The 13,932-nt window shown below is 45.0% G+C and overlaps 1 protein-coding gene across 1 annotated transcript in view; it reads right to left on the bottom strand.

Annotated features, from left to right (window-relative positions):
- Positions 1-11,301, bottom strand: part of PARVA (parvin alpha) — a 187,892-nt gene extending 176,591 nt beyond the window's left edge. The window contains 3 exon segments of the mRNA XM_019652886.1: positions 11,031-11,169; positions 11,171-11,235; positions 11,238-11,301. Coding sequence (XP_019508431.1) covers positions 11,031-11,169; positions 11,171-11,235; positions 11,238-11,286 — 253 coding nt within the window. The 5' untranslated portion in view covers positions 11,287-11,301.
- Between the last annotated feature and the right edge of the window lie 2,631 nt (positions 11,302-13,932).

Below are 13,932 nucleotides of genomic sequence, written 5' to 3'. Positions count from 1 at the left end.
ATTGATAGTAAGCAAGTCAATTGTCAGCTTTTGACTCTATAATTGCACTTCTGGGGCTCCATGCAAAGGAAATTATTCTGAATATTAAAAAAAAAAAGCTTTAGGCACTATTATTTCTAGAAGAAAAAAAAGGAGGGATTAAAAGAAATGCTTAAGTAGACAATAGGACAGCTGCTCAATGGAATATTATGTACCTATAAAAAGTATGTACGAAAATATCTGCAATAACATGAAAAATATTTACCTTATAATAAATGAAAAATGATACAGAATATATCTATTTAATATGTATGGTATGCTCACAATTATAAAAAGGGAATAACTTATAATGAAGAAGAACAATACAAAGAACTATCAAAATTCTAATAGAGACTGCATTTGGGAGTTGGGACTCCAGGACTGTTTGCATGATTGTTTTCTCTGTTTCCCCATTAATCTCATAGCCATGGGTTAATTTTATAATGGGAAAGAAAAAAAAAACTTTTACTTAAAAATATCAGATGCTAAGTGATTTGGTTCATTCTTCTTTCCCCCAAGAGTGGGCAGTAGTTCAGAATATTTCTGTTTAAACTGATTAAGTTCTCTGCTTCTTCCATTCATGGCCTAACATTTCCCTAAGGCTGGTTTGAAGGGAAGACAATGACACTAGTCACAAAGTTTGGTTCTTGTAAGGCTTTGGCAGGCTGGTGCATTCCAAGCAAACAGAATTATCACTTAGTAAACAGCAGTTGTAAATCACCAGATTTTAGGTGAGTCCTGTAGTGATCCCCACACCATGCAAACATTTGTCCTAGACCTGAACAAAAATGAAACAGCTGCAATGAACAGATACCAGGCAAAGCTCAGCGAAGGTGGGGCATCGAGCCATTCTTTCCTGTTGGGGGTTCTTTTTGTTGGTAGGTTGAAGTGAGGAGAGTTGCAATGATGGAGCTCTCTTGCTGAGGAGGGGTGATAGCGGCTCTGCCTGTCAGATTTCCTTAACTTTGTGCTCAGTGAGTAAACGGAGCCAAGATGAGCAGGGGAGGGCCATGGGGCCAGCTTTGGGGAATTAAAGGACTTCTGACTCTCTCTTGTAGAGTTTCGGTCTGCACGTCTGTCTTGTCTCCCCCAAACCTTGCAAAGAGGCTATTTCACCTCGGTCCTTGTTTAGTTTAGCACTCTAACAAGAATATGTGTGATGCCATTTCCACAAAGCAAGCTTTCCTGGATGAAACACAAAGAATGCTGGCTTCTCCGCTCCGTCTCCTCACTACCCTCGACCATGGGCCTCCTTGCAGGCTCCCTGCCACCACTGCACAGTCAGTACCCACAGGTTCTGGGACCCAAACCTCTGGTCTCAGGGGCCTTTGTGTGTTTGTCAAACAATAGGGCTAAGTGATAATATCTTCCAGCAAAGAGTAAAGAGATTCCTGGGGGGAAGGAGGAGGCAGTTTTATAAGACACACACACACACACACACACACACACACACACACACACACACACGGCCAGAAGCAAGGAATCAGGAGACCAGAAGAGTCATCTGAGGTTAGAGCAGAGTTTGAAGTAACCTGGGGACACCCTTATTTCTTATTCAGTTGGAATAAGATGCCCATTGATGATTCAGGCAGTTAGTTAAGAACCAGTTTAAGGGCACCTGGTAAATACCTGGTGCTGTGCTAGGTACCCAGGGATACAAAATGTGAGAACAAACACACTCCTGTCCTCCTGGGGTCTACAGGGAGAATGACGGGGAAGGGTGAGGCCCAGGGCTGCAGGCAGATGAGGCCTTCTGGTCCTGGGCCTCAGGCAAAGCCCTGCTTTGGATCGCTTACTGATTTCAGGCTGCAGAACATATTGAAAATTTAACAGAATGTTTACATTTTTTTAAGTATTTTATTCTCTTAAAGTCTTTTACGTCTTGAAATCATTGTAGAGCTTTCCCCAAAGGTGTTTTTGTTTCCCATGACAGTAAGTGGCGATTTTAGATGCTTACAAATATTTGCCTGCGAATCTCATCCCTTCGCCTATACTAATGGCTAAAACATAATTACGAACTGTGCTTGTTAACCAAATAGAGATATTCCATGAGACAAGGAGACCGATTCCTAATATGGAGGTGTCCTTGGGCTGGGGCCCACTTATCCTGGTTTCCATCTCCTCCTCCCGACACAGAGGTGCCTTCATTAGTGGAGGAAAGAAAGAGGCCTTTGTGATGATGTCATTCCCAGACCACCCGACACAGACAATAAAACTGAATTTCAGAGAAGCCTGGTGAAATGAGAGTGCAGAAATCACAGAACAGCAGAGCTGCAAGGGCCCTACCAGGTTATTCAGCCTAATCCCCTGGTGTTAGAAACGGGCAAAGGGGAAGAGACTTGTCTAAGATTACACAACCAGTTAGTGGCAGGCTACTTTCACCAAGGCAAAAATGGAGAAATTCATTCCATAGAAGTTCCACTATCATTCTGTGTTAAATATTACAGGAGGTAGGAGGGCTGGAGGAGGAGGGCTGACACCGTCGTGTGTGACACGCACTCCCACAAATGGCTGCCATGCAATGCAGCCAGTGCCACAGCGGAGGTATGGACAAGGTGGTGTGGGGCCTTCGAGAAGGAGGCATCTCACTCTTCCTGGGGGCACCACAGAAGGCAGCAAGCAGTGGGGGATACCTGAGTTGGGTCTTAATGACTGAATAGGAGTTCATTGTATAGAGAAGGGAGAAAGGTCATTCCAGAAGTGTGGAACAGCGTGTGTAAAGGCTAAAACATGTGGAAGAACATGATGTGATTAGGGAATAAAGAGTGGTTTGGTGTGGTTAAAATGGAGACTTCCTGAAAGGGAAATAGAGGACACTCGACTAAAGATCAGTTGCGAAGGTCTTGAACGCCACGCTAACTCTGTTCTGGGGAGACATTATATTTGTGTTTAAAAAAAAAAAAGACATGTTGGCAAAAGGATGAAGGGTGGGCTAAACAAAACAGGATCTGAGGCAGAGAGTAGTAGGGTAGATGCTGCAATAGTTCAGGTGGAAAATAAAGATGATAAATTAAAAAAAATAAACAATCTCAAAGAAGACAAAGAGCACTTATGAGGCCCGAAGTAAGGGAGCAATATTTAGAACGTAGAATTAGCAGGACTTCATAAGAGATGGTGGGATGTGGGGGATGAAATGGAGCAGGGGTGGCAAACCACTGCCCACGGCCATGGCCAGCCTGCCATCCATTTTTATTCAACCCGAATGCTAAGAATGGCTTTCACATGTTTAAATGCTGAAAAAGAACAAGAACATTTTTGTAACACATGAAAATTATGTGAAATTTAAATTTCAGTGTCCATAGGTAAAGTTTTATTGGAACACTGCCACACTTATTCGTTTACTTATCATTTATGGCAATGAGGGCTGAGCTGAGTAGAGACCAGAAGGCCAGCAAAGACTTAAATATTTACGATATGCCCTTTCAGGAAAAATTGCTGGCACTGGACTTGTTGGGGGGATCACTTCATAGATTATATAAATGCCTAACAACTGCGCTGTACACCTGAAACTAATATAAATATTGAATGTCAACTATAATATATACATGTACACACACACATATATGTATATATATGTGTGTATATATATACACACACACATATATGTTTATATATATTCATGGGATGCAAAGTACAGCACAGGGAATATTGTCAATGGTATTGTTAATAGCTATGTACAGTGTCAGATGGGTAGTAGACTTGGGGGGGTTATCACTTTGTGAGGGGTGTAAATGTCTAATCATTATGTTGTTTTGTACACATGAAACTAATAAAAAAATTATAATTTGCAAAAAAAAAAAAGTTATTGGCTTCTGACATAGAGATAGCTGGTTGGAGAAAGAGTAGAAGCAGATTTGGGTAAGTGGGGCAAATAATTCCACTGAGGGCACATCTAGTTTGAAGATTCTGTGACATATCCAGGAGACGGTGGAAAGACATATGAAGTATGATTGAAAAATATGGTGAATGTTTAAATTTAAAAAAATTGTTACAGTAAAAGACACATTGCCATTAATCCCCCTCAATATATTCCCCCTCGCTTTGAACACACTCATCCCATCATTCTTGCCACTTTCTGAAGCAGTTCTAGAAGTCCTCTTTCATGAGTGTCTTTAGTTGCACTGTCGTGGCTGCCTCGATGTCCTGAATCGATTCAAAATGTTTTAGTTTTATGGTCATTTTGACTTTGGGGCAGAGCCAGGAGTTGTACGGTGCCAGATCTGGTGAATAAGGTGGATGAGGACACACTGTAATGTTTTTATTTGACAGAAATTGCCATACCAGAAGCAATGTGTGACACAGAGCATTGTCATAATGGAGGATGAAGTAAAGACACTCACAAAAGAGGAAGGACTTCTAGAACTGCTTCAGAAAGTGACAAGAATGATGAGATAAGTGTGTTCAAAGCGAGGGGGAGTATTTTGAGGGTGATTAATGGTTATGTGTCTTTTACTGTAATAAATTTTTTTTTAAGATTTTTATTGGATAATTGGGGGGATGGGAACAGTACTGGCGAATTAGGGGAAGGGGAACAGACAAGTTGCTGTCGTTTTGTTCTTCAGTCTAGTTGTGGAGGACGCTGCTTCACTGGCCCAAGTTGGCACCATCATTGTGCTCTTCCCTGGCGAGGCAGATCAGTCGCCGGCTTCTGGACGGCCGCTCACTGCGGCTGCTGGCCGCTCACGCTGGCTGCTGGCTACACACGGTAGCCCATGGCAACCCACTGCCACAGGGACTGCAGCCTACGCCGTCGCCAGCGACTCACGGCAGCCCAGCTCCAGGTTGAGCTGTTGTTCAGCATCTTAGCTGTAGAGGGCAGTGTCACTGGCCCTCATATGTGGGATCCGAACCAGGGCCCTCTGGCATCCCAAGCGAGTTCTTAACCATCGCGCCACTCGGCCGGCCCAATAAATTTTTTTATTTAAACATTCACCATATTTTTCAATCACACCTCGTACCTGGACTACAGGTGAAGATCTAGATTTGAGAACCATGAATGGATAGATGGTTGTTGAATCCATGGGAGTGGGAGAGATAATCCACTTGGGAAAAGAAACAGAAGGCAAAGCGAGTGAAGTCAGAACCCCAGGAAATGCCCCCGAGGGGGCAAACAGGTAAGAAAATCCAGAGAAAGAATCTAAAAAAGAGTCATTAGAGATACAGGGAGCATGTGGATAAATAAGGTCATAGGAGAACAAAATTTTAAGGAAAAGAAAAAGTTGAATTGTCAAATGCCACCAAGAGCCAAAGTTGAATCAAGGTTGAAAAGGAGGCAGTGGGTTTAGAGACCTCAGCTTGTGAAGCATAAATAGTGGGAACAGAATGGACTCCCCAGCTGGCTTCCAGGCCTCCACATTCTCCTGGTTTTCCTCCTTTCACATTGGCCACTCTTTTTCAGCCTCTCTCACTGGCTCCTCCTCATCCCCCAACTTATAAACGCTGGAAAGCCTTTGGGCTGAGTTCTTGGACCTCGTCCTCCTATTTTCTATCCATGTTCCCTTCCTTTAATGATCCTATTCAGTCTCATGGCTTTAAAAACACCAACACACGGATATGGATATGTCTCCAGCTCAGACCCCTAACCCCCTGCCCACAACTAGACTCCTAGAACCGACTGTGAACTCAACATGGCAACTGGAAGTCCAGTGGGCACCTCTAACTAAACAGGGCCAAAACTGAGCTCCTGCTCTTTCTCCCCAAACCAGCTCTTCTGCAGAATTCCCCACCTCAGTTAAAATCAGTCCCATCATTCCAGTTATTCACACCAAAAACCCTGGAATAATCTTGATTCTACATTCTCATCTTCCATCGAATCTTTCAGTGAATCCTATCCACTATATCTTCAAAGTATATCCAGAATTTGATGCTTACCCCCTCCACCACTACCACTCATCCCCAGACCATGACCATCTCTCACCTGGATCTTTATGGCAGCCTCTTAACTCACCTCCCTGCTTCCACCCCTGCCCCCTCAGTCACTTAACACCATCAGAGTGATGCTGTTAAAGCATAAGCGTGGTCATGCTCTTTCTCTTTGCAAAACCCTCCAAAATCTCCCCATCTCAGTCTGAGCAAAGACCTTGGTCTTAACAATCGCCTCTAGGGCCCTACACCACCTGCCCCACCCTCACTAATTACCCCTGAGACCACACCACCTTCCTCCGTTGTGTTCACTCTCTCCTCTGGTTACAGGGACCTCCCTGCTGGTCCTCAGCACACCAGGTCCACCCCTGTCCCAAGGCCTTTGAATTTCCCTCTTCTTCAAGATATGCCTATGGCTCTGTCCCTTTATTCCTTCAGGTCTTCACTCAAATATACCCTTCTTAGGGAGGTCTTCTCTATCCATCCTATTTAATTGCCAACCATCCCTCATCACACAACACTCCATTTCCCTCTGCCTGCTTTATTTCACTGTATAGCACTTATCACTACTCTAACAAAATGCACCTATTGTACCAAGTTCTCTCTTTATTAGCTGTCTTCGCTACTAGAATGTAAGCTCCATGAGGGCAGACATTTTTGTGCTTTTTTTTCCCCTGCCATATTCCAGTACCTAGCACAGTGCCTGCCACATGGTAGGCACTCAATAAATAACTAGCGCAAGGATAGAAATAGTGGATTGGGGACTGACTAGGGCATAAGAAAGGGAAAGCCAGTACAACTCGTTCAAGACCTCTGTGAGTAGTGTAAGAGGAAACCAGTATCAGGAGATTTTCTTCAAATGGGAAAGACTGAAGCATATTTACAGAACGTTAGGGAAATAGAGCAGCATGAAAAAGCTTGAGGACGTGAGAAAAAGGATATCTAGCTAAGCCAGTCTGGGAGAAAGGGGAAATGAATGGCCTTGGGAGAAAGGGGAAAAGGGACCTCCTTGGAAGGGACTAGGGCAGGAAGGGAGCATGAAAGGAGAGGTATAGATATGGGCTGGGGGGCGGGGAGTGAGCAGGGAGTGAAGGGCAATTGAACAAGCTCATACCTGGTACTCAGTTTTCTATCTCAAGGTCTGGAGAAGAACTTGAGTGGTGAGGGTTTGAGAAGGCACTTTGGAAAATGAGAATGCGAGCTACATTAGGAGAGAAGAGAAAGATTTCCCAGCCATGCTGAGGGTTCTGCTCACTCCAGAAACCAGAAACCTGTTTCAGAGTTTGAGTTATACTGGACAGCCGATGAGAACCAAAGTGGTAAGTCTTAGTATTAGTATAAGAATTATTAATTAAAACCCTGATTAAACACTTCAGGCACCGGATGAAATGTAAAACTCTGAGGCAAAATAAATAAATGGGTAAATAATAGGAATAACCATTGCTGCAAACCTGATTTAGGACACAGTCAGCGGGCAGATATAATTCAAGATGGTGTTCCTGGAAAGAGGAAGACTTGAGGATAGATCTGGAGGAAGAAAGATGAAAAGTAGCCCTTTGGCAAGTGGACTCTGAAACTAGTTTGAGAACCGGCACAGAAGGGCCATGTATGGCATAAATGGTGACTGGAAACCCCAAAGAGAAGATCCACAGAGAAAAATAAAAGCCTGTTAGCTACAACTCACTAGAAGGGTCCCAGATACTTTAAAATGCTGAAGTGTGACATTTTGGAAACCAGAGGATCTGACTTTCAAGGAAAAATCTGTAATTTCCAACGGGACCAAAAGAGTGCTTACATGGGCTTCATACAGTCATGGGCTACTAGGCTATTTGTAGAACGTGTAGAACCTTCTGCAGTCTATAATGAAAACACGACTTCAAAACTTAAAGACTATGTGAAATTGAGCTGTCAATTTTAATAGCTACTATTATTTGTGCCATGCTATGCATATGACATACTTTAACTTAAGCCTCACAACCTCCATTGAGGGAGGAAATTTTATTCCCATTTTATAGATGAAGAAGCAGAGGCTTCAAGGAATTGAGGAACTTGTCCTGAATCATAGCAATAAATAAGGAGCCAGACCAGAAATCAAACCCAAATGTGTCTGGTCCCAAAAACCATGCTTTTAACCTCTATTCTCTTTTGCTCTAGAATGGTATTTTTTCTTATGAAACACCAGAGCGATGATAAGTTTTAATGTATTCTTGTGAGACTTGTCATTCCATGATGTATATTGTAGGTGTCCTTAGGAAGACATATTGTTATACAAAATTATTGGCCTAAATGTTCTAACTGATGTGTATTAGGTCTTTCTAATCTTTATGTCTTACAGTGGTATCAAATCAATGAATGGTCATCCTTGGGCCCAGGAGACTCCTATGCCAAAACACTGAAATAATTTGTGGGTAGACCAACATCAGCGATCTCGAAGAATCATGAAGAATGGGGGTTCTAGAATGCTAAGGGGAAAGTGAAAGAAGGCAGTTTCGGCAAAGCAGAGCTGTGAGATTCTGCAGGATCCGGAGCAAGATCTAGACTTCTTGTTACTGAAGTGATGACTGGTGGGCCCCTGAAAGGTAAAGGTGATCTCAGAGACCCCGCACACAGTCACCAAGAACAGGTCATTTCAGAGCCGCCTCACTGCCCTCTTTGACCAGGCTCACAGAACCAGCACGTGCAGCAGCAAGCAGCTGGAGCTGAGTGATGGGGGCCCCTCAGGAGAAACACATGCTCTTCAACCCACCCATTTACATCCCCTGGATTCTAATAGACTGAATGGCAGACTCGGGAATTAAGCAGTTAAGTATAACAAGGATTACAATAAGATCTTACACTTGGTTTCAAAAACCCAATTAAGTAAATCTGAGACAGGGAAGAGAATGATTTAGGAGCAACAAACAAAAATATCTTTCAGCTGATAGCAAGTTCAATGAGCGAAACCGTTGTGAGTTACTTTTCAAAAAAAGAAAAGCAGCCTTGGTTGCGTTAATAGAACACGGTGTCTATGCTAGAACAAAAGAGGTGACGGCCCTATTCTAATCGGGACTGGCTAGACTGGACTACTACTGTACTATGTAGACTTCTGGGCAGCTCACTTTGAAAAGATCTGCTAGTTATTCTCCATTGCCTGCAGCTCCCACTAGGATTTATTGTCTGCACTGCTCTGTGCCCTAAGGGAGCTGACTCCTACATACTACATCACCTAGATTCCCTGGTCCAGCCAACTGGAAGTACCAGCAAGACATTCAAGTCAAGGAGAGAGAGAGAACATGCCGAGTCTCTACTGTGCCATGTCTCCCTGCTCCATCTCCACATTTCTAACAGCGGCTGTGTCTCTACAGCTGCAGCTCCTGTCAGGCAAGCCCCTCTTGCATGCTCCAGCTCTCAGTGGGCTCTGGTTTGCTCCCCTTGTGACATTTCAGGTCTAGAGGTGGTACCTGCTTCCCCCGCCATCTGCTGCTAGCCCTAGGTTCCTCAGCATCCCTCTGATTTCCCTTAACCCTGCCCACACCTCCATACATAGTCCCTTCATGACATTATTTTCAAAATTCCAACTAAGGTGACCTGTTTCCTGCGAGGACCCTGACCAAAACTAAAGAGAGAGGGTGCCAGTGTGACATAAAATCATGTCTATGAGGACCAGCTACAGGAACAGAGGCTATTTGGCCTGTGAAGGGAAGACTGAAGGAAACAGGCTAATTCACCTGAAAAAAAAAAAAGTGAAAGGGCCACCAACAGGCTGATTCTCCTGGCTCCAGGAATACAATAGTAGTAGATACAGAGACACAAACTTTTTACTTTTACAATAAACTTTTCTAAAGAGTTGGCAGTGGTGGGGTGAGCACTCCTGGTAGGTCATGAGCTTCAAAAATTCTGAGTTGTCCTATCTTAAGCTAGAGAGCCCATATCAGGAATACTGTAGGAAAAAGTTAGAAGGGTAGTATAGAAAAGGCCTTTCAGAACCAGGATTTCATGATTTGCGACCAACTGCATTCTACTGATGGTTTTTATAAAAATAATCAAACAGGGGGAAACATTTTGGGGGATGTGTTTTGCTGCTTCTCACTTCAATGCAGAGAATGGAAGGCTAGTCCTTTGTGTCAAGTTTAATCATTCTCAACAATGAAGTTCTTTTTTAATCCTTTTCTACACCTTAAGATAACTCAGGAACATGAAACTTATTTTACATCTCAGTATCACAGCCTTCAAAAGGGTTATTCCCATACCACTGAGCAGTCCATTGAAAAAAAAAATTTTTTTCAACCAAGCGACTTCTATCTACGCATCTGATAGATAGATCCTAGTGCTTCTTCAGAACTGTCACCGCATTTTTCAAACCAAAAACCAGGATGCAAAATCTACCCATGAGACAAAACATGTTCCACGCAAACTCTCCTGGAAAAAAAATAAGATCACTTCCATTTACCCTGGTGGGAAAAAGGAAACGGTTTTTGCAAGAGCTCTCAACTCCTGAGTTCACAGAAGGGTCACAGCCATGATGCTAAGGATGTGTGTCTCATCCATTACACAGCGGGACCGCTAGGAAAGCCAGCTTTTCACTCATTCATTCAACAAACATTTGATGTTGATCTACTCATTAATAGAGCCCCACTGGGCCCTGGGGTGGACAAAAGATCCAAAGAGGCCAACGCTGAATCTGGACTTCAGTAGGTCTAGGAAACGACCTGATTTCAAAGACCAGTGAGGAAGGCAGAGAATGCGAGGCCGGCGCCCAGATAAGTTTCAGCAGAAACTTGGGAAACGCCATCCTTCGGGCGCGTAGAGGGCGGGAACTTGGGGCCTACAGGAGGATGCCGCCCCCGGGTTGGAGGGCCGGCTGCCTCCAGGGCCCTTGGGACACGCAGCCCCAGCTCCCGACCCAGAGCAGGCGTTGCCTGATCCCAGGCCCCGGGTGCCCCAGCCGGGCGCCCCTGGAGAGCAGCGCCTGGGCGACCACCAGCAGGACGGTGATGACCGCCGGCGGGGCGCGCGTGGCCCCGCCACCACGTTCCTGGGAGGCGCGCGCACGCGTCGCCGCGCCCCCCTCCACGCCGGGCGCCCGCGGCGCGCTCCCGCCCGGCCTGAGCCCTAACCCGAAGGCCCCGGGTTCCCGGTCCTTGCAGCTCGCCGGGCTGGGCCGCACTCACCCTCCTTGGCTTTCTTCCTCCGGGCCAGAGTCCCTCCGAGTTTCCCCAAGAAGGAGTCATCTTTCTTCCGGGACGGGGGCGACTTCGGAGTGGGGGACTTGGGGACAGAGGGCGACTTTTGCGGGGAGGTGGCCATGGCGGCGGAGTGGGCAGCCGCGGGCCGGTCGGGACGCGGAGCTGGCGCTGGGCGGACGCGGCGGGCGCGGCGGGACTGAGACTGCGGCTTTCCAAACGGAAGCGGAATTATTCCAAGCATTTAAGGCAGCTCGCGCTCGCCTTTCCCTTCCCTCTCTCCCTCCCTCGCGCCGCCCTCGGCTCTGCGAGGAGCTGCGCGCTCGGGCCATCGCCCCGGCCAGGCCTGCGCCCCATGCCCCTTGACTGCCTGGAGCACGGAGGACACCCCCAAATCGGCCCCTTGTAGGACGTGCAGCCTTATCGGGGGTGGTGATGGTGGTGTGTGTGTGACCCTCCCGCCTGGGAGCGCTTGAGCCTGGAAGCCTCATTTCCTGACTCTGAACCCAGCACAGATCCTCACATAGATCCGGGGTTCAGTGATTGATTGCTGAACCCGTTACTCTGTCTCCCAGTGTCCTGGCCCAATTGCATGGGGAGGTGCTTGCCGTTCCCCCTGCATTTCTACCTGTACAGTTAGTTACTAGGCCCGAGTCTTGTGCTTAGGAAAGAGAGGGAACCAAAATGTGTTCCGGCCCCACCAACTGGGCACATCCGGCTATTCCTGCAGTAACCCATAATTGTTGCCATAACTGGCCATAGCCAACGTCTTCACCCCAATCCAAGACAGAAATTTGAAGTCCATGAGCTACAGCTGAGGCTTCTTAGAGACATCCCTGTTTCGAGGAGCGCAATGACTTGTGCAAAGGAGGATCACAAATGTTGGTGGAAACATGAATAGGGAGGTAGACCATGGGCTTCTGTGAGAAACCCCACCCCAAACTTATATCACCTAAAAGCAACAGAGTGACGAACAGGAATGACTAAAAGGCACGTTCTATTGTGCTTGCCCACTTTCAGTTCTCACGCACACACACTACTCACGCAACCCCATGACAATGTGTTTCCTCCAAGTAGCTACAGCTGTTTGACCTGACCCGAAGAACTGCTAATGCTTGACTGGAGAATAGTTAATCAGATAGTCTCAACCAAGAATCTGAACTAAGCTAGAGAGAGATCAAAAGTTAGTGATGATCATGCAGACTTAAGACTGGGGTGTCCATTTTTAGGCACATGCATGCTGACGAGTAGAGAAACAAAAGAATGGAGCTAAGAAGTGTACTCAAGAAGCCTTGTGGTCCGAGTAATGAAAAGCCGTGGAGTGTAGCTGCCTGGACCTTGAATTTCTTCCCAGTGCCCACCTGCAGTTCCTCAGAGGACTAGCTGTGTGTCCTCCCCAGGACACATTGTTAAAGCCTTTTAATAACCCATCAGCCTTTCTTGGAGCTCATCAGAAAACTAACAAGCAACAATTCTTGAGAACAAAAATGTAACAAAGAAGACGGTAAATAGATTCAGTGGAATAGGTGTTCCTTTTATCTTTGCTTAAGAGTCATAATTTTACCTTTTTTGAAAAAGCACACTTTAGCTGGTGCCTCTTACCTAACAGAAAGCAGGGAAGTCATAGTGACTGCTAGAACTTGCATCCAGGAGCAGTGGCAGAGTACTGACAACCACACCCCCCCTCTACCACCACCCTGGTAAATCTTAAAGAGATGTTGAGAAGTCAAAATAGAGTTGTACTTTGATTACATCATCAATCATTCTTGTTCAGGATATTGTATGCATAAGGACATCTCCCAAATCTGATCTTCAGCCCTAGGAACTTTGTCAAGGAATCATAAGAAACAATAGCTATGTGATTTTGGGCAAGTTTACTCCTATTTCTGAGCCTCTATTTCTTCATCTATAAAATGAAATGGTGGAAGAGCATAGTGGTTCTCAAACCTGACTGTGCATCAGAATTCCTTAGGGGAGTTTGTTACAAACATTCACAGGCCCCCATCTCTAGAAATTCTGATTGGGTACATCTGAGGTAAAACCAAGAGATAGGTATTTTGTAACAGGAATTAACAGGTGATTTTGATCCCCGCACTGCTGTTTGGGCACCTAAAACCACTTCCAGCTCTAACATTCAGTGGTTCTGTATGCTTCACCAATTGCTAATACCTGTGTGCAGGGCTTAGGTCCTAAATATGGCTCAGTCAAAATTATACATGAAGATCTCTTCAATTGCTCGTGGATGCTTTTGCATACACCATCCTCTTCAGTAATTTTTATGCATACAAAAGTTTGGAAGAAATTGAGCAAGACTAAAACGAGGAACAAACAGAGGAAAGTCTTGATTGTTGAATGCTCGCTCCCAGAAAATACCAGCACAATAAGCTATGAAGAAAGCAAAACAGTTTATTGTACACCATGATAAGGAGAGCCCTGCCTTCACAGTCTTAGCAGAATCTTGAACTGGGGAAGAGCAGGCACAAAGTGGGGGATATTTATAAGGTTTTAGAATATGGTTTAAGGCCGGTCTTTCAATGAGGGGGTGCTTGTTAATTTCGGCTAAGGATCGTGATAAAATAGTCTGGGTATTAGTGGACACAAGTCCAGGCTTTCAAAGAGTCTTGGAGATGATAAAGTCTTTTTAATGCTATCTATTGAAAAGTTTAAGGGTTTTACATTCATTTCAGTAAGATGTGAAGAAAAGTTCTTGGAAAGAACAAGAAGGTTATTTGTAACTTTATCTTTTACCTGTTCTATGAAATAAAGACATGTTGATAAAGACAGGGGAATTTCATTAAATATTCGCAAGCAGTGAATGATTTCCAGGGTCTCAATAGTATGCAGATCTCTTTTTATTCAAACCTTTCTGCCTCTAAGATAATTATTAATC

The sequence above is a fragment of the Hipposideros armiger genome, unplaced genomic scaffold (assembly GCF_001890085.2).
Source record: "Hipposideros armiger isolate ML-2016 unplaced genomic scaffold, ASM189008v1 scaffold_188, whole genome shotgun sequence".
NCBI classification, from domain to species: domain Eukaryota; kingdom Metazoa; phylum Chordata; class Mammalia; order Chiroptera; family Hipposideridae; genus Hipposideros; species Hipposideros armiger.
The sequence above is the reverse complement of the archived record's forward strand: the minus strand, read 5'-3'. Positions and strand labels throughout refer to the sequence as shown.